At 42.5% G+C, this 26,176-nt stretch overlaps 3 protein-coding genes across 7 annotated transcripts in view; 2 read left to right on the top strand and 1 right to left on the bottom strand.

Annotated features, from left to right (window-relative positions):
* Window positions 1–12,318, top strand: part of tulp4a (TUB like protein 4a) — a 34,493-nt gene extending 22,175 nt beyond the window's left edge. Inside the window, exons 6-14 of one of the 4 annotated variants that reach the window (XM_048250210.1) lie at window positions 2,596–2,703; window positions 2,927–3,093; window positions 3,396–3,620; window positions 3,897–4,131; window positions 4,401–4,545; window positions 4,866–5,037; window positions 5,196–5,289; window positions 5,419–9,056; window positions 9,195–12,318. In XM_048250210.1, the coding sequence (XP_048106167.1) occupies window positions 2,596–2,703; window positions 2,927–3,093; window positions 3,396–3,620; window positions 3,897–4,131; window positions 4,401–4,545; window positions 4,866–5,037; window positions 5,196–5,289; window positions 5,419–9,056; window positions 9,195–9,311 (4,901 nt within the window). In that variant the 3' untranslated portion in view covers window positions 9,312–12,318. Of the gene's footprint in view, window positions 1–2,595; window positions 2,704–2,926; window positions 3,094–3,395; window positions 3,621–3,896; window positions 4,165–4,400; window positions 4,546–4,865; window positions 5,038–5,195; window positions 5,290–5,418; window positions 9,057–9,194 lie in introns of all 4 variants that reach the window. The other 3 variants (XM_048250208.1, XM_048250211.1, XM_048250209.1) reach the window with 3 other exon arrangements.
* A 546-nt stretch (window positions 12,319–12,864) lies between these two features.
* Window positions 12,865–21,459, top strand: tmem181 (transmembrane protein 181). The gene is made up of 16 exons (XM_048251095.1): window positions 12,865–13,135; window positions 14,584–14,687; window positions 14,862–14,926; window positions 15,078–15,168; window positions 15,344–15,462; window positions 16,637–16,765; window positions 16,927–17,007; window positions 17,364–17,463; window positions 17,673–17,803; window positions 17,979–18,070; window positions 18,181–18,238; window positions 18,383–18,485; window positions 18,752–18,889; window positions 19,117–19,206; window positions 19,316–19,382; window positions 19,521–21,459. Exons 1-16 carry the CDS (start codon window positions 13,005–13,007, stop codon window positions 19,603–19,605), a joined length of 1,584 nt encoding a protein of 527 aa, XP_048107052.1. The 5' UTR covers window positions 12,865–13,004; the 3' UTR covers window positions 19,606–21,459.
* Window positions 21,460–21,662: 203 nt separating this feature from the next.
* Window positions 21,663–26,098, bottom strand: dynlt1b (dynein light chain Tctex-type 1b). 2 transcript variants are annotated; one of them, XM_048251397.1, is made up of 5 exons: window positions 25,995–26,098; window positions 25,283–25,324; window positions 24,348–24,471; window positions 22,528–22,605; window positions 21,663–21,896 (listed from the first exon to the last, which is right to left on the bottom strand). In XM_048251397.1, the coding sequence occupies exons 1-5, from the start codon at window positions 26,019–26,021 to the stop codon at window positions 21,826–21,828; spliced, it is 342 nt and encodes a 113-aa protein (XP_048107354.1). In that variant the 5' UTR covers window positions 26,022–26,098; the 3' UTR covers window positions 21,663–21,825. The 2 variants fall into 2 exon arrangements, with proteins under 2 accessions (XP_048107354.1, XP_048107355.1); XM_048251398.1 differs by lacking the exon at window positions 21,663–21,896 and having other exon boundaries at window positions 22,530–22,585.
* Window positions 26,099–26,176: the final 78 nt, after the last annotated feature.

Raw genomic sequence — 26,176 nt, 5'->3', positions numbered from 1 at the left:
TTTTTTTTTTTTTTTTTTTTAGAACTTCACCATTAAGAATCAAACTATCAAATAAAAACGTCTAAATCAAATTACCATCTTTCTTTGTCGTCATACTGTTTCGCCAGAGTATCTTTCTTTCTGCTGAGATGCAGCAAGGATTTCTGGGTAGGCTAAGTGATTTGTTGTGATTTTTTGAATGGATGGTGGCTGCACATTTCAGTCATCGTTCTGACCAAAAGAGAGATACTTCAAAGTGCAGATATTTAATGCAACTCTGGACATCATAATCAGTCAGCTCTCCCAAAGATTTGCAAGTATGCGGGAAACTTGTCATGTGTTTGAGTCTTTATGTCCTATGACCCTTCAACTCGCAGGTGATGAACTGCTTGAAAAGGCAAGACGTTTGTCAGACCATTATAGCAGGGACATTGCACCGACATTCCCAACACAACTCCTCTCATTCAGGTCTTGCTTTAAAGCAGAGATTTCACAGAAGTCATCTATTTTTCAACTTGCCAAAATGCTGGTGGTAGATTATGACAGTGTAACATCCACATTCGGGAAGTGTGTACTGCTCTCATGTTGTTTCTGACATTGCCTGTGACTGTGGCAACAGCTGAGCGATCTTTTTCCAAACTCAAACTTATTAAGACCTACCTAAGGAGCAGCATGGGGCAGGAGAGGTATCCTGTCCATTGAAAATACGAGAGCCAGAGCATTAAATATTGGGAACATCGTTGACGATTTTGCACAACGAAAGGCTCGTAAGATGGCCTTCTTCTAATGGCCTAATTCACGCATATTGGGGAGTGTATGCATTTGAATGATTTTATTTGGTTCCTGCACGGTTAAATAAGTTGGGCTACATTTAAGTTTTGTTTCTGCGCAGTGCGAGTTTATAAGCAAGCAATCTACGCTTGCAGTTTCAGCAGAGGGTTGAAGAGGCGCATTGAGCGCATTAAGTGTTCCCATAATTCCATGCGAGTTGATGATAATGCAGTAATATTAGATTACCCTGGCCTGCAGGCTGTTAATAAAATTATTTTTAATGTTTTCACATGTAATGGATCCTATGTAGTCGTGTGGTTTTTTTTTTTTTTTTATTTGAAATTGTAATCTGTAACTACTTCGGTGCCTCAGACCCTTTGCATAAACAATTGAAGTCACCCTTAATGTGTATCGCATGAATCAGAGCTAATTCATCCTGGGCTAAAGTATGTTGGTATGGGGCCCGCGTAGCACTCTCGCACCTTGGCCCACCATTGGTTTGTTACGCCACTGAACGTCACGGCCATCATGCTGGGCTTGCGTCACCACATGCTCTTTGCCATTACTTCAGCTACTGATTCCATAAACTACTCCAAAAAGTATCATCCCCCTCCCTTCTTAAAAGGAAATCAAGACTGTATGTGCATCCTTGTCTTTTTGGGTGAAGTGTGCTTGAGAGTCCGGTGTTGTGGTGCTGTAATCAGGATGGATGACTGGCAGAAGACTGAGACCAGGGTTGCCAGCACCAGCACTTTAGGTACAGGTTCCATAAACTTCTCCAAAAAGTATCATTCCCTGTTACTATGGCTACATAATCCATACATTAGCAAATAAATAGAAGGTTTATGTCTCTCCTCCTCCACCTTAATAGTTAGTTTAACTTGGCCTTGGCACCCCTCTTTTCATGTGAAGTCAGAGGGTGGTATGAATAGGCAATGTGATTTGCAGGATGGTTTTCTTATAGTTTGGCATATTCTTTTGTGTGTGTGGGGGGTGTGTCTCACGTGTGTGTGTGTGTGTGTGTGTGTGTGTGTGTTTGGGGGGTGTGGATGCTCTTTACATTCTCCTGCGTAGGGGGCGATTCCCCATAGAAAAACACCTGATGTCGTCTGTCTTACAGAGAAGAGCAAGAGCCTGAGAAGAGAAAGTCGTCCCCCCCCCCCAATGTGCAATGTGTCAGATTGCTCAAACAGAGTCCTGTAACCTGACAATTAAATGTTTCTGTCAGACAGGGAGTGTACACAATTCTAGGGAATTTGATAAAGTATGATGAGGTTTTGCTGTTATCTGTGAGTAAGTCTCCTGACTATGAAGCATGATCCGAGTGGACATGGTTAATCTAAGCAACGAAAGCCCAAGGTTAGAGTTGGAGCTCTGAGTATGAGTTAAGAGTTACAGTAATTTATTTTTCTTTGTATAACATTTTGCAATGTTGAGGTGTGGCAAACTGCTGGTGACTAAAGCACTTCATGAGAAAGCATGGATGACTTTTCCTCTTAAGAATACATGATTTGATTACACATAGCATAAAACTTTTTAGCAATGCTGCTGGGCAATCACATGACCGGTTCCTAGAGTTATGGGAATGGGATTTTGGTTTGGGTTTGGGTGGGTAATTTGGATGGTAATGACCAATGTCCTGCTAATGGTTTTAAAATCTTCAGGTTAAAAAAAAATATATATTTCCACCGTCTTTTTGCCGTTGCTCTGGCTGAGGTGTTTGGTATTGTTGAGAGAATTGCTTTAAAACTTAAACTGTTTACCATGTTGTTAGTCGCTTTGGTTAAAAATGCGTCAGCAAAATGTAAAGCAATGTAATGGTTCCTGGTCTTGTTCTTTGTGTAGTGCACAGCCTGCGGCCGCTGCTAACAGTCTGCTTCACCTCGGGAGACATCAACCTGATGAATAACTATGACGACCTCTCCCCCATACACATCCGCTCAGGGCTAAAAGGTGAGAACTCCTGCACTAACATTTGTGGTCTAAAAATGGAGATCAACATAGAACTGACTGATTCAAAGTTTGAAACATGGGTAGAATTTATTGCAGTACACATTTATCAGTCTTTTTCATTTCAAACATGACTTTGTGAAATCGTCAGAAACCCTGTGTTATGAGTGTTATACAACTGAGTGTGTGTGTGTGTGTGTGTGTGTGTGTGTGTGCTCCCTTGCAGATGTCGTGGTACAGTGGTGCTCTCAAGGTGACCTGCTGGCTGTGGCTGGGATGGAGAGACACGTAGTGTCTTCTGACCCCGCCTGCGCTCCCTCGGCAAGGAACGCCACCGTAAAATTCTACAACGTCCGCGGGGAGCACGTCTACACCCTGGACACACCTGCACAGGTGAATGAGTCTCATGTGTGTCACTGAAGACTGTCATAGCCATTAGTAATACCTAGTGGTTCGCTTGGATAGGATTAATTGTGCAATGGTGTGTGTGAGCTTATCACTTTGTAAGTGGTTGTAAATTGCCTAAAAGCAATGCAAAATTTGTATAGCTTTGATCAGTTTTGATTAGAATAAATGTTAAATATAATTGTGTGTGTTGTGTGTATGATTCGAGGCTTAAACTTGTTATAAAATGATGTATGTAATGTATATGTTTGTGTGTTTATGTGTATGTGTTGTTGTTTGTTTGCGCTCAGCGCCCCATCACCACGCTGTGCTGGGGCCACCGTGACTCGCGCCTGTTCCTGGCGTGTGGGCCGGCGCTGTACGTGGTGCGTGTGGAGCACCGTGTGGCCAGCCTGCAGCTGCTGTGCCAGCAGGGCATCGCCAGCGCCGTGCGTGAGGAGAAGGACGTGGCCAAGCTCACCATGCCCTCCCGCCTCGGAACCTACGTCACCACCGCCTTTGCACCCACCATCAAGGTACGTGTGCCTGAGAGGGATGGCAGTGGTGTATCTATCTGTCACTGGTTACATCCTCTTCCTGCTTCCTTCATTCATTTATATGACGTTGCAAAATAATTGCAAAAGAAATCTTCTAAAGGACTTCCATGGAACACCCTCATTCAGCTATATATTAATATATTTTAACGAAGGATAATCTAATGGGATTTATTCAGTAATGCAGCAATTGAGTTCACTTTTCTCTGCACTTGATCAGTCTGAAGTTCACATGACTCATGATGTGTGTCCACTCAGCCCCCCATTCCCGATCCCAACAACATGCGGGACTTTGTCAGCTACCCCACGTCCGGGAACGAGCGCCTGCACTGCACCATGAAGCGCACGGAGGACAACCCCGAGGTGGGGGGACCCTGCTACACCCTCTACCTGGAGTATCTAGGCGGCCTCGTGCCCATCCTCAAGGGCCGCAGGATCAGCAAGCTCCGTCCGGAATTCGTCATCATGGACCCCAAGACCGATGGGAAGACCGGTGGGTGTTGTGTGGAACATGGGTGCAAGAGAGGTCAGAATAAAGTAGGAATGCTTCACTATTTGTTTTTATTCCTTATCCACTTGTGCAATGAAATTCCAATTTTTAATCTAGTGATTTAATTAGTTATCTTTAAATGGGTAAGATTAGTCTAGGTGACTATGATAAGAATAATATCATGGAAATATATCGATGAAAACGAATCAAGGTTGAGTTGCTATCTTTACCATGGCAGTGGTTTGACTTTGGCTCTGTGTTCTTTCATTCAGATGAAGTCTATGGAAACACTTTGATCTCCTCCATGATTGACAGCTGCAACTGTTCCGACTCCAGTGACATTGAGCTTAGTGATGACTGGGTGGGCAAGAAATCACCAAAGATATCCAGGGGAAGCAAGTCACCCAAACTACCGCGGTACTAAAGTCTCCTGCCTGTTTACTCACACTTGTGCTCTTTTTTCACATTTTCACATTTTCTTTTTAAAGGCAGTGTGAAGAACAAGCTAAAATCATGCAATTGTGCATTAATTGCAAATCGGGGAAAAGCAATTGTGATTTTCTGTGTCTTAAAACCTTTTCCAACCTTCATTTTGCTATTTAATTTCAAATTATGTTATGTTGTTTGTTGTCCTACGTATGTTGAACTTTTATGTCGTAAGTAGTACAAGTAGGTATTCTGCATGCCTGTTGCACCTTGATTTCAACCTCTTTTTCCGTCTACTACCTTCTCTGTAGAGACTTAGTGTGTCCCTTTACCAACAGGATCAATATAGATCCCCGAAAGTCCCCAAAGCTCTCCCGTGCCACACAGGAAATATCACGATCACCACGGTTACCAATCCGGAAACCCTCCATTGGTTCTCCGAGCCTGACCCGCAGAGAGTTTCCACTTGATGACATCACACAGGTACCTGTAGCTGTGAATGGACTTTGTTACATCGCAGTGTCTCAGCTTAAAGAAAGATTTCATTGTGGTTACTGAGGTGTGGTTAAAGAGCAATACCAAAATATTTGTTTGGAAGTGTTTTTGACTGTTAATAACTGGTGATTTATTTGTTTCTTCAGCATAATTACCTTGCTCAGGTGACATCTAATATATGGGGAACCAAGTTCAAAATTGTTGGGCTTGCCACTTTCTTGCCAACAAATCTTGGCGCAGGTAAAATTCCAACCAAAGAGTGATTCCGTCCGTTATGTCATGAATCTTCAGTATATCAGTTGCCTTTGTTGGGAATCATAACAATGTATTTTCTTCTTTGTGGTTTTGCCACCCTGTCCTGGTCCACAGTCATCTACAAGACAAGCCTGCTTCATCTTCAACCTCGTCAAATGACCATCTACCTGCCTGAGGTGAGAAAGATCTCCATGGACTACATCAATCTGCCAGTGTTCAGCCCCAACGTCTTCAGCGAGGATGAGGATGACCTCCCTGTTACCGGGCCCTCAGGAGTGGCTGACGACAACCCTCCTTGCACTGTTAATATCCCCATTGCCCCCATTCACAGCCCTGCTCAAGCCATGTCTCCAACCCAAAGCATTGGGCTGGTTCAGTCACTCTTAGCCAATCAGAATGTCCAGTTGGACATCCTGACCAATCCTATGGCCACTGCAGCAGCAGTGGCGGCGGCAGCAGCAGCATCTGATCAAGGCCAGGATTCTGTGCTGACGGCTCAGTACACTGTTCCCACCAGATACTCCAGCCCTGGTCAGGTGATCTTTGGGGGGCTGGAGGTCGGAAGGCTTCTGGTCGGTCCAGCGCTGTCTCATCAGCAGCAGCAGCAACAACAACAACAGCAGCAACAACAACAACAGCAACAACAGCAGCAGCACCACCACCAGCTTCAACCGCATCAAATTCAACAACTTCAGCAGCTACAACAGCAACAACAACAGCTTCAACCGCATCAAATTCAACAACTTCAGCAGCTACAACAGCAACAACAACAGCAGCAACAACAGCAGCAGCAACAACATCAACAATTACAGCAGCAACTTCAGCAGCAACAGCAACACCAACATCAGATGCTTCAGCATCAACAAATGCAGCAGCATCTCCATCAAATGCAACAACAGCAGCAAATACAACAGCAACAACAGATACAGCAATTACAGCAGCTGCAACAGCATCAACAACAACTACAACAGCATCAACAGATGCAGCAGCAACAACTGCAGCAACATCAGCAGCAGATTCAGCAGCAACAACTCCAGCAGCAGCTACAACAACAAATGCAGCAACAGCAACTGCAACAGCAACATCAACAGATGCAGCAACAGCAGCAGCAGCAGCTACAACAACAGCAACAGATTCAGCAGCAGCTACAACAGCAGCAGCAGCAGCAACACCAACAGATGCAGCAACAGCAGCTTCAGCAACAACAACAGCAGCAGCTGCAGCAGCACCCCATTCAGATCCAGATCCCACCTAACCCCCTACCTCAGGGCCAGTCTCCCGGTCCACTCCTTCAGCTCCAACAGGCGATGCTACAGGTGCCTCACTCTCCCAGTGACCACGCGGCTGTCGAACGAGTGGAGCACGAGCACCTGTTGAAGATCAAACCCACACGCTCCACTCCTCAGCTGGCTGAAGGTGATGCTGTGGTCTTCAGTGCTCCCTTAGAGCTCAGCAAAATGAACCCGCCTCCCCCTTACCCGGGGACGGTGGCGGCCGCAGTCGCGGCGGCTGCAGCTGCTGCCTCGGCCGCCTCGGCTGCCGGGTCGGCCGTCTCTGGCGGGGCAGGGGGGGTGAGTGGAACGCCGCCCCCAGTGGACTTGTGCCTGAAGAAAGGGGAGTTCACGCTGTACCCTCCCGGTGCCCAGGGGGTGCAGTACCCAACGCCGCTGGGCTACGAGAGGATCACAACGTTTGACAGCAGTGGAAACGTAGAGGAGGTTTGCCGCCCGCGCACGCGGCTCGTGTGCAACCAAAATGTTTACACTCTGCAGGGCCCAGGAAGCTCTGCCACCCTCAGGGTCACTTCTTCCTCCGCTACGGCCGCGTCCGCCGACAGCAAGAAAGTGCAACTCCCGTACGCATCCGCCACCCTCAATCGCCTCACTGTGCCCAGATACTCCATACCAAGCGGAGACCCACCCCCTTACCCAGATCCAGCGAATCAAACAAACTCAGGGCGGACCCCAGGCCAGAGGCTCGACAGCAGCCTCATCCACGCCACCTTGCGGCGGAACAGCCGCGAGGCTGCACTGAAAGTGTCCCAGATGTTGGATCCTCAGCGCACTCTCCCCACCAAAGCAAAAGCTAGCAGCACACTCACAGCCACTTACCAGCAACGCGTACCCACGGCGCTTTACACGTGTAGCCAGTGCAGCAGTAACAACAACGTGAGTGGGGCCGCCGGTAGTAGCAACGGAATTGCTGGCGGCACCATCATCCGACAGGACTTTCCGCCCACAGGAAGTGGTGCGCCACACAGCACCGTCATAGTGCATTCGAACAGCGCCTCGCCCCTCCCTTCTCAGTCGTCTTACAACCTGCTGAGTTTGGATGGGAGTAGCAGCAGTGGTGGTGCGACGGGTGGCGGGAGTGGCGTTGGTCGAGACAGGGCGGACTACGTGAACACTGCCTTCACGGAGGACGAGGCACTGAGTCAGTCACTGAGGCACCTGGCGGTGGGTACCGAAGTGGGTACGCTGACTGTCAAACGCCCGCCCCCGTACCAGTGGGACCCGTCGGCCACCGAGGAGATCTGGATACCACAGGAGAGGACCACCACACTGGCTCCTTCGCCTGGCCCACCGGGCCCGCATAAGCCACCTCCCCTCATTCTCAGCCCTGCCCAACACCTTGACGTGTCTCGGGTGCCCTTCGTTCTCTCCCCTAAGTCTCCCACCTCCCCAAATGCCGCCTCTTTCCAGTTGGCAGGGGGATATCCGATCACTTTGCCCTACTCGACAGCTACAGGTTACAGTGGGGCTCAGCTTCAGGCCATGCAGGCATCCCCACGGCCTTGCTCCCCCAAAGAAGTGGTAGCCCCTGTGCCCTTTTCCCAGCAAGACCCACCACTGGTGTTGTCGCCAGGCTATGCACAAAATCTTGCCAGTCTGGCCTGCTGCCCGCTACCCCCGATGTATCCTAGCGCAAACTCTTGCGCAGGAGTCCCCATGACCCCCATTGCCTTGCACCCATGGGGCACCTACAACCCGTGCCCACCCATGTCGAGCCCAGCAGGGACCCTCCCTCCAAAAGCCTCTCATATGGTAATGGAGAAGCAGGTTCTCTCCCCTCCTCCACCGCCACCCCCATCCCAAACCGCGGACCTGCAAGGGCACCTCGGATCCTCTGAGGCTTCTGCCGAGACTGGTGAAGGTTTCCAGGAGGTGCTGTCGCTCAACGAGAGCCCTGTGCCGCAGCGAGCCGACAAATTCGGCAAGAAGAGTCGCAAGAGGCTGGACAACGGTCGCGCCGACGAGACGAACGTTCCGGCCATCACAGAAGGCGGCAGCAAGTCCAAGAAAGATGGAGGCCGGGCCCTCGGCGACTTCAACTCCCTCATCTCGAGTCCCAGGCTGGGTGGGCGGGACAAAAAGAAGCCCAAGGGCCAAAAGGAGCAATTGAAGGCGAAAAAGCTGAGCAAAGCCACCACGAACGAGTTCCAGGACAGCTCGGAGAGCGAACCAGAGCTCTTCATTAGTGGCGACGAACTTCTGAACCAGAGCCAGAACAGCAAGAAGGGCTGGAAGACCAAGAGGAGCCTGAGGGCAGGGGCCTGCGAGCTGGATGAGATTAAGTGCCGCAAGGCCAACGAAAAGGAGGACCGCAGCCTGGGGAGCCAAGGCTTCGTCTATGTTATGGCCAACAAGCAGCCACTGTGGAACGAGGCCACACAGGTCTACCAGCTGGATTTTGGCGGGAGAGTTACTCAGGAGTCGGCAAAGAACTTTCAGATTGAGCTTGAGGGGAGACAGGTAAGACACTCTTATTTGAAAGAAGATATTTTAATAAAATAAATACTGTTTTCATCTGCAAGGATCTTGTAAAAAAGTAGGCAGAGCTGAGTAAAACTCAGTTTTTTGTTGTTAATACAACTTTGTGTCTCTGTACAGGTTATGCAATTTGGAAGGATTGATGGGAACGCTTACATACTGGACTTTCAGTATCCGTTCTCTGCTGTGCAAGCTTTTGCAGTGGCCCTGGCCAACGTCACCCAGAGACTGAAGTGATCAGCTTGTCTCCCTCTCTCTGTGGTTTTATAAGAAGAGTTTCTGTTGTGGGACAGTTCTTAACTTGAGTTGAGTTTGATTAGCAATCGGTTACAATGTGTCCGAGGAAGCCCACCACAAAGAGCTCTGGAAAAGCCTCCACCAGAATAGGGGAAGCTGAAAACGGCGCCCCCTGGAGGAAGAGAGTGGCTCTTCAGACTGGCAGGAGATGTCTGCTCGTCTGGAGACAAGGAGCTCGGTGTTCTGCTGTTGTAATACAAACCAACACTCCTGGTTTATAGAGGCTAAGAGAAACGACACCCCTGTCCCCGAACAGACTGCCTTACATGAACTTTACTCTCTTGATGAAATGGTCACATCTCAGAGTTCTTTTTGTTTTGTGCTTGTGTCTGTCCAATTTTAAAAGTAAGCAACAGTAATACTTGAAACCTTTTTGCTTTCTGGAAAATGGCCATGATTTTCCAGACTATAGAGGTACTACTGGGCACTGAAATCAATTGCTGTAAGTTGTGTAAGTGATATTGTGTGTAAGGAACAGTACATTTACACAAAATATCTACATCTGTTGAACTCAGAGTAAGTGAGGGTTTGTCTCTTGAACTAAGTCATAAATCCCCTTTAGTCATTTGATTGGTTTTCCACTGGTGGCGCGTTTTGTGATCGGTCAAATGAAAGATTATCACTTGATTTAAAATGGGACTGAATGAGCTATGTATGAAATGTTCTGGTATGTATGGTTTGGTAAAGGCAAAAAAACTGCAGCAATCACATTTCAGGGTGATTTTTGTTGTTTTTTTTTTTTGTTTCACACCATATCCTTTACATAATACTTGTTCATTTGTGCCCCCGTCTATGTTGGATAATATTATTTCTCCTAATTATTATAACCTATATAACACTTTGTGTTCATCACTATCAGCATTGTAATTGTATATATTTATGTAGGTGTGTCAAACAATGTTGTTGTACCTTGTTTACACCACCTTTGTAGATGTTTTGTTTTGGGCATCAGTTACTGAGACTGAAAATGGCACACTAAATCTGAGTATTCAAAATTCTCAAAAGTAAAATAAAAAATGGCGCGTTATTAGCCATGACCCATCACTTCTATGAAGTGAGTTGTGCAGGTAAAGCTAATGCCTGGTTTAAGCAAGGTACAATGGATATTTTTCTATGTCTCATAAATGTCATTTCATGTGTGTTTTTTTTTTAATTATAACAAATTTGTCATAAACTTCATGCATTACAATGTAGACCCCTCATAGAAACAACAACAAGCTGTATGTGTCCAACACCCTGAAATAAGTGCTTCTTTGTGCAAGTACACTGACTGACAACTAGAGACATAGTAGCCTTATGTTCAGTGGAGGTGTTGAGTCAAGTGCATGAAGCCTCTATGAAGGATCTTATAATCTGATTGCATATTTGTTGAGTAAGTCAAGTGGACTGGCATTGTGCTATGAGATGTGGTAGCCTGCTGGTTACTGCGAGCAGGTTTGAACTGACATGGTGTGATAACCATGAAAGGTTTCAGTATTATGAGCAGGTGACCTGATTGGCCTGCTTTTGCACAGTGGGTTTTCTGGTTTGTATACCATAACTCCACTGTGTGTGTGTGTGTGTTGTTTGTCTTTCTCTTTGTGTGTTTTTTTGTATGGATATAATTGTTGCCATCCGCATATGAAGTCTAGATTGCAATATATGATTCAGTTATTAGTACAGTTATTTTTACATTTTTGCTCTTTAATACCTCCAAACCTAAAAAAGTCTGTGTGCCAAAGCTTAATGCTGTTAGATGGGACCAGGTGACTGTTTCCTCTCTTTGTCGCTCTTGTACCGTTTTGCTCTTTTGGTCTAACCCCTCCTCTACTTTTCAATCTCATAGAGCAGTCATTGAGTTAAATGATTCAGCTCTTACTTGTCTGTTAATTAAACCACAAGAGCTTGTTTAAATTTTCTTAAGGTAATTCATGCATTCATTATGTGTATGAAGGCAATGATGGTGTCATATAGATGTAATGCCAGGAAAATGTGTCTTTGGTGTGCATTAAATGGAAGCATGACTGTTTTGAGAATGACAAAAAAAATGTTATGGAGTTGAGAAGCCAAAATGGAACACGCTCATAAATTCTTTTGTGTTATTTTTGTTTGTGCAATATTTTGAAAGATCCCATCTTTTAATGTTAATGTTTTCCTGAGAAACTTGCACACATTTATTGTAGTGCAGGGTGGGGGTAAAATGAAATGGCGTATCATGCAGTGCTGGTTTGTAATTTTTTTTAATTTATACTAAGGACATTTTACTCCCATTGCTGTATATAAGTTATGTAGATGTTGCTGAGCATTTCTTTGTATTGAGAAGATTTGTTACTGTCGTGTTTGTAAAGGGGGATAGAGGTGCTGTGTTTCAGAATGGCTGTGGGCTACAGAAGGGAATGAGTTTGTATATGTTAATAGAGTATAGTCAAGTGCAGTATAGGTCGCGTATCATGTCAGATGTGTTTGTGTACAGTTGTGAAGTCAACCGATTTCAACACAGATGAATCTGTTAAGTACATGTACTTCTCATTATCTTCCCATGCTAGATATGAGGTTTATTTGTCAATGAGATGCACGTTTCTGTTTCTTTTTGTTTTCGCTCATCTGTTCATGCAAGGAGACATCACATTTTCCATTCTGATATGGTGTAACACTCGGTCTTCTGTATGTGCTAATTCCAACACTTGAGGAGAATGATCTTAAACTCCTGATGAATGGTTGAGATTAACTGGATGGGAAGGTGTAGCATTTTTGAAAAGTGTTTAACTGAACAGATATGCTTTGTACACATAGTTGTAGGCAACGATGATAAAAAAAAAAAATACTTGAAAAAAATGGGAGACTAATTTGGTGACTGAATGTTTTGTGGAAGGTAGCAAGGCATGCCATGTAAATTATTTTACACTGTATATGTCACTCATTTCAAAACTTTGTGCTGGTTTGGAAGAAATAAAATGGATGGATTGGCTTCTTGTGTAATGAATTAATTATGTTCCTGCTGGCATGTGTGTGTATATTCTAATTCTTATTATTTTAATTAATTAACTAATAATAACTAATCTAATTATTAATTATATTAACCATGCAATAGCAATAGATAACAATGCAATATAAATGGATACATGTAACAGAAACGGCAGTAAGAGGTGCATGTTAATGAATGTGTTATGAATTAAACTCTGGTATGGGAATAGAAGCTGTCCCTGAAAGTCATGGTGAATGTGGGGATAGCCCCGAGTCATTTACCAGAGGGTAGCAATACTGCAGTGTTGCTAGTTTGGCTGTCTGTCATGTTGCGACTTGTTTTCCTGAGGCAGCGTGTGATGTAAATGTCCTAAACTGCGGGACAGTATCCTGAATATATTCCTACGTGTGGGCATAGTATGCTATCGTATCTTAATTGAAGCTTTTTTAAACTGACACGAATTTACGGTAGCCTACTCAGTGTATGAAATGAATGACGACATCAGCTGTGTACAAATAGCGGTCGTCTCTATCCAAGGTGCTGAAATCACGTGGCACTCGCATCCAGTTCCCTGTCGTTACGGATTGCTTCCATGCAAACCTTACGCATGAAGACTGATGTATCAGTTAACTAGCCTCGCTGCAAAATAGAGGAAGGCTTGTTTCACTTGTCACCATTTATGGATAGTCATGGACACCGACTACACCAACTTTGAGAATCCGCTTTACAGCGACTTCAAATATTTCTGCAAGAAGATACAGGAGGCCTATAATGAACTAATGGAAGACATAACTCCGTACAGAGATGATCGGTTCTACAGGTAGGTCATATACGGGTGATGGAGTATTTTAATGATCTCTCAGTGAATCGAGATATACATTAAACCATCAAAAGACCGGAATTGTCCATGTAGGCCTACTGTTGGGCTTGTCTTTTCTCGAATAAATAGGCCTGTTATGTTAGCAACATGTAATCTGCAACCATGGCGATGTGGTCAACATGGCGGCACAGTTATTTCGTGAAATTACATATAGCCTAGACCGTAGTTAGGTCTGGGTTAGGTTACGTAGCCTGTTGGCTGACTAGGTCCAGGTGAAATTGGTCAATGTTTGCATTTCCCTTACCACTGCTACAAGTCTTCTCATTATCTTCTACTTCTTAGCAACCTAGGCAGATGGTCTACATTTTTGTGAACGTATTATGTACTTGTGCACCTTTGAAAACTCGTAGCTCGACAGGTTTGTAATGGTTCATGGCTCGAGTCTTTTGACATTTTCAGTGCTTTTTCAGTTGGACAGTAGGCCTAACCTACAGACTGCGCGTTATTGAACTGTTCAGTCTGATTAACATAGTCACGTCGTGCTATCAACTTCACATGGCCACTTTTTTTTTAGTTTTACCGTTAATTCATCGTTTTTTTTTTATTCACCGTTAAATAGTTTATAATCCAATGATGTAGGCCTATGAACGCACCCAGGGCTCTTCTCGGTTCTTCTCCTCCCTTTGCGAATATCACGTGACTTGGTCTCAGACCAGAATAATGACGTAGTTATCGCTTATTTTGTCGCATAGTCTGATGTATACGGATGTGTCTAGAAGTGATTTGCAGCTGTCGAAAAAAAACATTTCGCCCTGCCGGCGAAGTTTACCAAATGGATATGTAAGTAAAAAGTATTTTTTCTTACTCGGGGCCTTGTCTTGCTAAACATTTAAGGCCTATAACGGCACAGCTGTTAACTTACAGATGTGCTAACGTTGTGCTAAAGAAAACCTGCCTGCTCCGTGTGTAATCAGTGTCAAAAGGAAAGCTTGAAAAGTATTATTCTTGTTAATTTCCTAACGTTAATGTTACTGCTATTATGTAAAACACTGCCAGTAGTTTAGTGATGCTTGTCGTTTCTATTTCTCATCGAGGCGCTGGCTGTTAACGTTAGCTAGCTAGTCTCAAAGTTATTTAGTTTGCGGTAACGTTAGTGCTAGCCTACAGGATGCATTAACAAGAAATGGAACAGCTGGTTAGCAGCTAATTTAGCGAAGCTAACGCAAACACAAAAAACATTGCAAGTTGTTTCGTGTTTCAGCGATGCAACTCACATCACCTCATATTTCTGGATGCTAACGGTATCCGTAAAGCCAACGCATCATTAAAACCATGTTTAGATTATGTGGGTTGTCTTATTATTTTCTTTCAGGGTGTGCGTGTTTTCCAAATGATCCAATGCACTGTTGCCTCACTGACTGTATTTCTCCGTCTCTCTCCTGTTTTAGGCTCGCCCCCATGCGGCTATACACACTCTCCAAGAGACATTTCGTGTTGGTTTTCGTGTTTTTCTTGATATGCTTTGGACTCACAGTCTTCATAGGAATAGCAGGTAGGTGGTGTCGGATGTAACACATCGTGCTACCCGGAAAAAAGATGAATGTATGGCATTTTAAGTGTAAAGTAGTTGGTAATATATAATAAGTTTATACAATGTGGTTCAGAACCAGTGTATTAGATAGTCAAGTTAATGGTATATTTGTTTGCCTTGATCAACCCCTTGTAGGCCCAAGAATCATAGAAGAGACAAAATACCCTGTTTTTACCAATGCAGCTACAAACGGTTCAAAGGTGAAACACTCTTATATTTCAAATCTGTACTTAAGGGTGACTGTATTGTCATTGGGCACGGAATGAGTGATGAGTGTGTGTCTGTGTGATTTGGCCTGTAGTAGTGGACAGGGAAAATTACTACTTAACATTCTAATGTCTCTTCTTTTAGACTGGGCCGTTTAGTTTATATTCCCCACCACTCTCCACATACAACCAACAGTTATGGCTAACCTGTTCCATCCAAGTGTCCCAGAGTGACGGTGAGCCCCCCATTTGATTGTTAATGAATTTGGTATATGATTATGTGCACAAGTGCTGTATAATAAAAAATATTTTTTTTTTCAGTCTGATGATGGCTCCTCTGTTGACCTTTCTGTGTATTATTATTATTATTATTATTATTATTATTATTATTTGTTTTTTTGTTTGTTGTAGTGGCAGACTTTAAACAGCCTTTCCAGATCAATGTGCTGTTAAAAGGAGTCATGCAGGATGCCAGCGTGATGCATATCACTGATGACGTGCACCAGAGGTTACGCATGCTGCACTGTGCTGTGAGTGTGACTATTATAGGAAGTATGACTAATGTAGGGCTTTTAATCAAATTGCAAACTCATGCAATTAGCTAATCTGTTTTTAATGTAAGTGGTAATTAATCATACAGCTTGCAACTCTGTCCCAATGGTTAATCTTGTCATTTTTATGTTCATTTCATCCTCCTTGTGTGACAGACAGTGATGCTCACCAATCAGGATTGCTGTGCTCCTCATGCACTAGGCATGCCAAGTGGCCAAACTATTGTGACATTTAGAACACTGAACTGAAGCTTGACTTTCAAAAATTCTATCGCAAAATCAAATGGCAATCGCAATACCTGTTGAGGAAATTTTCACAATTAGATTTATTCCCCACATTTTTCAGCCCTAATATGAGGCATGCTTTTGTTAAGCAGGGATATGCTTGGTGACTCTCAACTTTAACCTTTGTATAGAGAGCTTTGAGTGGAATTTGAGAGATGTGTCCAGTTTGTCCATCTACATTTGCATTGGTTCTGCTAACCTTGTTGAGGGTGAATGGAAAGTAGAATAGATGTGCTTTATTCCCTGTTGAATTTTTGTCTAGAGTTTGTTTGAGTATGTTGAAAGATTTGAGTATAATCTGGACTTGGAAAGTCTTGAGAATGTAGAGTGGGAAAAGTTGAATTTCCATCTGTGCATTCATTTGGAACATGGACACAGGTCCTTCGACACACACACTATTTCTCATGCACACACTCACTCACTCACACGCACACACACACACACACACGCACTCTCCCTCATACACACACACACACGGTGGCCTATATAGTCTACCTCTAGTAGACAGCTAAATATAAATGACGTAGGAGTTGCGTTTTTAACTTCAACTCCTGGGAAAAGTGTTGCTGCATCCTTAGGTTACAAGCTAAGAAAAGGAAGGCAAACATTTGCCCTGAGCAAAGTACTTGCAGTGACTAAGCATAACACTCATCATCCCAGAAGTATTAGTTATGGAAGCAAAAGCCTTTTTGATGTATGATTTAGCAGTCAGTGATTCATATTTCCTGAAGAATTTGCCCAGTTTTGCCCAGTATACCCCGTGATTTAGTGGTAAATAATGTGACTTAAAATGCCTTCAAGCCCACATGAAGCTTCTGTGTGCCAGAATCCAGTAACTCACTAATGCTCCCTTGCTTGCCTTTTCTAGCCACAGAGAGGTTGTGATGAGATCATAGTAATGCACCTGGGCTACCTGAATTACACCCAGTACCAGGTGAACGTGGCTCTGAAAGGCCTGGAGAACCTCACGTATGGTATCCGAAATGTCACATTTATGGTAAGACCTGAGTCTGCTCATAAGAACCCATTATACTCTTGATGATGATTTGTGTTGCTTCTTAGTTGCCTTGGCTGATGCTGTTTTTTTTATTTATTTTTTTTATTTTAAATCAGTTGCTTTTCTAGTTAAATTCTGTGTGTTTTGTGTGTGTCTCACAGTGGAAGAGGTACAACCCTTCCTTTTCACAAGGGGAAATCTGGTTTCGATTTGTGTTTGTCGTTTTGACCTTCATGGTAACGGTAAGGTTACAGGACATAACAATTTCAAATTTGTTAACCCATCATATTGATAGAGCAGAGAGAATATGTAGTTTGTGTTTATTACTTGGTTTCAATGTCTATACCACTACAGAACTTTCTGGACGTCATACTCTCAGTGTTATTTGTGTGGATATACAAAGTCACACAGATAGATAGATAGATAGATAGATAGATAGATAGATAGATAGATAGATAGATAGATAGATAGATAGATAGATAGATAGATAGATAGATAGATAGAATGATTATTGATCCCCAAGGGGAAATTCAAGATTCAAGAACTGTTGAACTATCATTCTAAAAGAAGCTCTTGTTTTGGACTCTTGGTTCCACAGTGCATGTTTGCCCACTCTTTAAGGAAGTTCTCCATGAGGGATTGGGGAATTGAGCAGAAGTGGATGTCCATTCTGTTGCCGTTGTTATTGCTTTATAATGGTGAGTCGGAATCTCACGCATTTAATTAAATCTGTGTAGCAGCTCATTTTCTCTCTCTTTCAAAATGTTATTACAGCATATTTAAACGGTGTCTGTCACTAGCCATACTAATGAAACACCTATTTTTCCCCTCTTTGTCACTCTCTCCCGGTGTCATTCCCATGCTCCCCTGCTTGTATCTGTTGTTTTCCCGTTTTTGCTGAGGTCAGATCCCTTCTTCCCATTATCGTTCCTGGTGAACAGCTGGTTCCCCGGGACCCTGGATGCCTTTTTCCAGGCCCTATTCCTCTGTGCCCTGCTTCTCTTCTGGCTCTGTGTCTATCATGGCATACGTGTCCAGGTGGGTATTCTACCTGATCGCCCCCTATCCTTGTAGTATTTATTCAGCACGCCACCAGATGACCTGACCTAAACCCTATCTCTAGACATTTTACAACAGCTACCCATAATAGTCACCAGTACATTTGCCCTGCTTTCTTTATGTTCATCTTATTTTTTAAATTAATGTTTTGTAGGGTGAGAGAAAGTGCCTGACATTTTACCTGCCCAAAATGCTCATTGTTGGGCTAATCTGGCTGTCAGCTGTAACACTGGGTATCTGGCAAACGTAAGTCTGTTAAAATTAAGCCTTGTGCTGTGTGTATTTTTGGTTGGAGCAATCAGAAGTGATTGCCCAAATGAAGAAAAATATGAATTTGAGATGCTTCTGTTTTACAGGGTGAATGAACTGCAGGATCCCACATACCAATACAAAGTAGATATCGACAACTTCCAGGTAAAGCAGACCGGCTGAATGGATACTTAGTGCTTTGCCTTTCTTTGACCTTTTGATGTGTTTTTGTGTTTATTTCTGGGCATTAGCCACATAGAAAATTTGTGTCCTACATTGACTTTATAATTTCTATACATTTACTTACAGGGTATGAAGATTTTCTTCCTGTTGGTCGTGGTCCTTTATGTTCTCTACCTTGTGTTTCTGGTGGTCAGGGCGTGCTCAGAGCTGAAGCACATGCCTTACTCAGGTAATTACCAGAGAGAATATATATATATATATATCATTCTGTCAATATATATATACAATATATATTTAATATATCATCTTTATATTATATATATATATCAATCATTCTGAAGTTCCTGACTGCCCACATTTAATGGTTTGTTGTGATCTTGATGATTAGGTGACTGCCCTCCTGTTGTTTGCTGATTTGTTCTTGCTTTTTGTTCTTCTCTTCTCCCTGTTTGTAACTATCTACTTAGTCAAACCGTTTTCTCCTGGTGAGAACAGAACTAATGGTAGTTTGGGCTAGTTGGTATCTAACAGTCCTTGTTCTCTCCACCAGCATGGCTATCCTCTACCTGAGGTTTGGAGCCAAAGCTCTGCAAGACAACTTTGTGGCTGAGCTGTCCACCCATTACCAGAACTATATCCTTTTTTTATTTCTGCTGTATGCATCCCTCACAACACCGAAGACATTTTCCTGTCAAAATATGTTGGTTGGGAAAACTTGATCTTAAACCACATCAGCGTTAAAAAGTGTTAAGGTTCTCATTACCTCTATTGCCATACATTTCTTACTCTGAATCTTGCTATAGCCAGCTTATGAAATTCTCTCTTGACCTCTACATTGTGTTCCTTAACACGTCCTGCACCTGCTGAGTTTTTATCCTTCTACGGATTACTCAACTTTTATTTGTACACATTAGCCTTTGTGTACTCTCCATCCAAGAATGCTATGTATGGTAAGTACTGGTTCACTGAAAAACATATGGTTGCATGTAATTCATATTTCAGCCATCTGACTGCTTTCTTTGGAGGGTGTGTTTGTTCAATTGTTCGTTGTACTTCCAGACTCCCAGCTGAAGGATAACCCTGCATTCTCCATGTTGAATGACTCTGAAGATGAGGTCATTTATGGGTAGGTTCTCACAATTTCAACATTTGAATAAGAATACATAATGTAGTTCTAATAATGTACACGCTAAAGATGCAGTCTCAGTTGTGTGTTGCATTGTGTGCATTTCTGAGTGTTTACTTTTTTAAATTTGTTTTGAAGGAGCGACTATGAAGAGATGCCACTTCAAAATGGTCGTGCCATCAAAGCCACTTCGAAGTACCAAGATGAAAGTGACAGTGACTGATCCATTCTGTGGTTTCTCATGATTTTTGACTGACCATCTGACTGCACATCTGCAAAACCATACAGTGTAAATATAGTCTTTGAAAAGATTATAATATATAAATATATATTTTTAAACAAAGAAAACAAACAAAGTTTTGTGTGAATGTAAGAAAACAAAACAACATGCTTAAGGAGTTTTTCCCTCCTTGTGGTATTGACGGAATGTAAACTTGCCACTTATTTTCAATTTATTGCTATCATGCTTACGGTTTTGATTTTACATTTTAACGGAACAGAAGTGCTAAAAACTAACGTCAACACTATACTAAAATAAATCAATGGGTTGAAGGGTTCTAAAGTATGGGTAATGTTGATGGCAATTTAAATGATCCTTTCTGAACTCTCATGCTTCTAATGTAATGCATCTGAACTCCAGAGGATGACTCCCCATACTGTACATATGTGCCAAAGACACTTCCAGCAATCTGTCAGTTACTCTCATGATAAACATCAGAGGGTTTGAAGAAGTCTTGTGTTTTTTCAGTTTGTTTTCAGTTATGCCAGAATATCTAGTTATATCTGGATGTAAATTTGAATTAGCTTTTTGCCTGGAAGAACGTTGTAAATCTATAATTTGGTGTAAATGTTTGTGTAAGTTTTGCCAATTCATTCCTTTTATATATGACTTTAAACAGGCTTATCTGTTCTACTGGGCTGAGGGGCGGAGTGGGGCTACTTCAGACATGTCAAATCTTCAGTAGTCTGTAGGCTACCCATCTCCCAACCTGCATGTCAGGTCATCGTTGTTCTTACCACGTTATTAGGCTACCAGAGCTGTGAGGAGAGGCCCAGGGAGTGAGAGAGGGTCTGCAATCACAGACCAGACTGCTGTAGGGCGCAGTGAAAAATTAATTTATACCAACAGATATCATGCCCTTTTTAAGTATTCACAGTAATCAGTCTGGCCTCAAAACGTTACCGGCTGGCCAGGAATTCTTCCAATTCTCAATCCGCCGCTAACTGGGCCTAACGTGTTTAAAGGGTTGACCGAATTATTTTATTTATTTTTTTAAATCTTGCCTGTGATGTCACATTCCAGATTTGTATGCACTTTTGATTTGAATGTTTTGTCCTTTTGTGTACATCAGGCTGTATGTGGGAACTCCTGCTTCTGGTGTAAGGTCTGTCTGCCCATTTCAGACTTTGTGATGTTTTATTGTGTATTTTTTATTTTCATATAGTACACCATCAGACCTCATCACTAACAGTGACCTGTTTGATGACGTTTATGAACACTGTTAATATGTATGTAAAGACATGTAAACCACCAAATATTTTACTTTTCGTCACTGTATACATTAACAGGGGTGTACTGGTAATGAAATCAGGCTTGTCGACCTCTCTGCTAACACCAGCCAGATAGCCTGCCTTGAGGTATATAGGGAAAAACTTTATAGATTGTGTATCGATGGTTCTCAGTTGCTGGAGCCCACCAGGATTTGTCCCTGTATCCAAGATAACTGTAATGTATAGTGGTGTACTGGTTATCATAAAGTAGAAAATATAAATGAATACATTTTGGGAAAAAATGAACGTGCCTTCCTTTCCATTTTGCACAGTATTAGACCTCTGATCTGTCTGTAAGGTTCTTGGTTAAAACGAAAAACATTCTTCGTGTGGCTGTTTATCCATTTTCCCCATGGGTACGAAGGCTGCTAGTTAGGTGGCTTTAAGGAAATAAGGGATACTAATCACCAACTGAAAGGCTTATTCTTCTTAGTTTGTAAAATAAAATCACTTGTAAATATTCTGTGATGTTAAGTAGTCATTAAAGTTCAATATTAAAAAGCTTGCCTGAAAAGGCTTGTACTGAGGAGTGTGTGAACAAATTATTTTTTCTAACTACACATTTTGTGTATAAGTAGCTTCCAGTGTTGCCTGTGCTACCACAAAGGGTAATGAATGATGTGTATTTGTAATATAATGGAAATTGAAATCCCACAAGTATGTTTGAGAAAGATCAAGGAGTATGTGGCAAATGAGCTACTCTCAAAAGAAAAGCTAAAATCAGGAAGCTGAAAACAGAAATAATTTATTTGCATTTTTCATGAAAAGTAAAAACAGCACAATGGTTCACATGGGTGGAAAACCTTTGGTCCAAAGGGATTTTGCTTGAAAACAGTAGGCACAAAGAAATCACCAGGTGATAATTTATACAGTAATCTAGCAAAGGTAGTGTTTAAATGGCAAGCCCAAAGACACTGACAATGCAGTACATCGACTTGTTCTCCCATCTGACAGTGCAGCTTCCTGGAGAAAGAAAATTGAAATTCATTTAAATGGAATAGTAAAACTGCACTAATATATTTAGACGGAAGTAAATTGAATAGCACTCGTCTAAGGGCCGATTCAGACTGGCTGCGTGGCGTAAGCGTGCACATTTTTATTTCGGCTCCTATGTTAACAGGTTAGACCTTGCACGCTGCCTGCGTGACACGCACGTCTCAGTGTGCATGCTAGAAATAGCCTATTTTTCCAAGCATTGGAAGCGTTTCCAATCAAATCAGAGAGTGAAGAGATCTTTTAATAGGCAGAGGGGCCGCTGCAGCGCCAGACACGTTTTTGGTGTGCAAAGACACAGAAAACGCCACGCAGCCACCACGCAACTGACGCGCAACAGACACGTCACATTCATGCCACGCACCCAGTCTGAATCAGCCCTATAGCTGACATAGCATGTACTACAAGCATCCTCCATGTACATCCACATGTTTTGCATGACCTCTGCTTGATATTTCAGCATTTCTTATATCAGTCACACTATTAATTACAGCCTTCAATGTGTTGTTTATTGTGGTATATTCATACTGTGAGGTCATTCAGTAGCCACAACATAATTCAGTAAAAATGTCTGATGGATCTATGGCCATCTGTAACATACCATCAGTGCTGTTGTCCCAGAAGCATGAACTGGCTGTCTGCAATCCTGCTCCATTCTTCTGCATAATGATGCACGTCACTGGTAAAATCATGAGGTACAATTAGAAGTAATTCAATGGACATTGCATATGGGTAAGTAGGTGCAACATGCACATTTACATGTATTCGTTAAGCAGACACTTTTTATTAAAAAGTGACATATCGCTGCTGTCTGTTTGAAACATTGTTATCTCCAAATATGTTTTTATTTTTTATTTGATGACGCGATTATTAAAAAAAAAAAAAAAAAAAAAAAAAAAAAAAAAAAAAAAAAAAAAAAAACGATGTACAAGGGATTACATTGGGATTATAGTACAATGTGGGGTTAAAGGATAATTCCGGTATTTAGCACTTTGAGTCCCTTTTCTGGTTTGTTTTGGATGAACTAGAGTGGTGGACACCGAAATTTTGCCGATTGGTCCTGTCTCGACTTTTCTGACTCAAAGTGCTAAAATACCGGAATTTTCCTTTAAGTGCCTTGCAAGGGCACAATGATGGAAGTCGGGAATTGAACCCACAACTTTTCAGGCTACTGCATGCTAGTCCAGCTCCTTAACTTTGCTACCACAGTCCTTCAGACCACACTCAGCCTACACAGTAGTGATGGGCCATATCGTATCATTATACCAGAGGAATTCTGCCTCAAGAATGTCACAGAGTGATATTAATGATATAGTTGATGACATATTGCATTTATGCACCACAAGGTAGGCAGCTAGCAACTAGGTCAGGGGTGGGCAAAATTTTTGGCTCAAGGGCCACATTGGGTTTTGAAAATTGGCCGGCGGGCCACACGCATTAAAAAATACATTTTTTTTAGCCTATAATTTAGTATGAAAAATATTTGTTTTAAAATATTAATTGCTTAAAAATACTGCTAATTTTATGCTGTTTAACAAATGTATAAATTGTGCACTGTCGCTTTAAGACAGTCGCTTTAATTCACGTTTATTTCTCAATGATCTTCTGCCTGCTCCGCTATGGCTAGTGCTGTACCTATACGGCTGGGCCCTCTCACAGTTTTTAAATGGTCAGTAGTGGGAACTACTGTTGCCTTCATGATTTCCTTTTAAAACTTTCTTATAAGAAGGAGATATCAATTATCAACAATCACAAGCCAGCTGGAACCTGCGGCTCTCTCCCTCCTCGCGGAGTGCAGAAGCTGTTCCCAATTAAATGGATTGCATAATGTTCACGTTAGATCTGCTGCAAAGGAGATAACTAAGAGTTAACTTAGTTTAACATGATGTTATCTCTATTTAACATGATGTTTTGACATTGACATTGTAAACGTTATCTAAGGAGAGTGAAAAGCAGTTTGCAGTAGAGCTAACCAACGCCGCCTCTATCGCAGGAAAAAAAAATAGCGAGCAGCCTGATAACTAAATGAAATGCTCGGCGGGCCGGATGAAAGTGCTTGGCGGGCCGGATCCAGCCCGCGGGCCGCAGTTTGCCCACCCCTGAACTAGGTCAACCAGCATAGCAGAAGGCAGAATTTAAACCGTATGTGAGGAAGAGTTGATCACTGATTATGGTCATTGTGTGTGTGTGTGTGTGTGTGTGTGTGTGTGTCTGCACCGTCGTCAAGACTGCAAGCTGATGTGATTTGTGGCAAATGGTACTATTCATATAATTTATACTGTTATCGCAAAAAATTACCATGAAATATTGTGATATAGTTTTAAGGCTGTATCGTCCACCCTTACTACATAGTCTTGGGGTGGAAGAAAGACACTTACAAGCTAGAGATTCTTTACACAAAACATGAACTGATTAACATACCAATGTACTTAAAAGGCTTGCCAAGTTTGCTGAGTTGACTGAGGCACTGTTCTACAACATTAGTGGTCCACTGGTTCACCCTACTGTGCTGGTAGGTATTGCCTCCAATTGCTGCTTCCACAGACTGCAAGGGAGAACACCAGAACATCAAAACAGGGGATGCATAGAACGACAACGAATAAGAAACTCTTCTTTAAAGGTGCGATTTGTAGGATTGTTACCGAACGTTCTGCAGGCCAAAACACTGGTGAACGTTCTCAAGACTACCAGACGCGAGCCTCTTCTGGGTTGCCAGATGTAATGAAGACTTAGCTAAAGTTAGTTGACCTGCAGCTGCTTTAACATTTCTCCAACCATGACCCAGCTACACATTACGGAAACAGTGAAAACAAAAAATACCTCTCTAACCAACGTAATATATTTAGCTGAAGATAGCGATGCAGATGAAGTTTAGCCTAGGCTACCTGTTGTGGAGAAATATGGCCAGCTCTAAGGCCAGACTTGATATTCTTCGCTTGACGAAGACGTCACCATCTCAGGAAGCTCCTCCGATGTCCACTTAATTTGTTTCTTGTTTTAATTTTGGAAATTTGCCTGCTTCTCGTAGGTGTTCATGACTACAACTGACAGCTGTTGACAGTTGGCCTTTGCTAATTTGGCAACCCAAATAGGAGGACGCGCTAGCCCATTATTAATACGCTATTCTAGAATTAATAGTTCAAAACATAAACGAAAATTCTAAGAGATTCCGCCCCGTAACTATTTTTTTTCATGGGTTTTACGGGTTAGAGAAATGTTGTCAAATAAGCCATTACTTCAATTCATCGTGTTTCCTTACTCTCTGGCAACATATGGTGATCATATTTGGAATGGTTACAGTTTATTTTCCATTATTTCCTACATACTGGACCTTTAATGCTTGGCGCACAACATACCTCTTTAATGATTGTGCTCACGTCATCCACAATAAAGGTTGTCTGTCAAAACAAAATACAGATAACATTTTGGGAGAGAACATATCAGCATTCAGCAGCAGTAACGTAAGCGTTAGATGACTTTGGCTTTGCATTGACTTAAACGTTAAAATAACATAAACTACAATAGCTGACCGAGTTTAGAAAAACAAATGTAATCTGGAAAGCTACATAAAGTTCAGCAATTATGTTTCGCTGCCGCATGATATTGCACGTTTGCTTGGCAATGATTAAGGAGGTCACACAACACACAGCTAACGTTAAGTTACCCTTCCTTAACGTTACCCAACCCAACCATGGTATAAGTTATAACGTTAGCTGCCTAACGTTAAGTTTTTCTAACAAATGTTGGCCACTACATACCACAATTGAATAGCCTATTTCATACTGTCCTTGTTTAAGTGTGGCCAGACAAATGCACTTATTTAAATTAAGTATGACCAGGTTAATTAAGTGTTGGCGTTAGCTGACAGCTAGCTAGCTAGGAAGCTAATCCGCTAACGTAAACAATAGGCAACATCTAACGGTAAATTATTATGCCTGGTTGATCTGCAAATCCAAATTCATGCTAGCCAGGTATCTTATATTAACAGTAAACGGAACTCGTAAATCAGACTTTGTGAATCCAAGAATGCTGTGATTTAACATTATTGTTAACGGAAAAGTTAGCTACCTCTTCTCCTGTTTGAAACTCATCCATGATGTTGACCCGTCCCCGTTGCTAACCAGCTGTTGTCTGCAGTTGCCCTGCTCCCGTTATCCACACTCGCGCACGCGCACAGTAGTAGGAGCGTGACGGCAGCCACGTGGTCACACAGTAGCTTGTAGTTTTTAGCGTTAGCATTTTAACGCTAC

This window comes from Alosa alosa, chromosome 8 (genome assembly GCF_017589495.1).
Source record: "Alosa alosa isolate M-15738 ecotype Scorff River chromosome 8, AALO_Geno_1.1, whole genome shotgun sequence".
NCBI lineage: Eukaryota > Metazoa > Chordata > Actinopteri > Clupeiformes > Clupeidae > Alosa > Alosa alosa.
The sequence above is the reverse complement of the archived record's forward strand: the minus strand, read 5'-3'. Positions and strand labels throughout refer to the sequence as shown.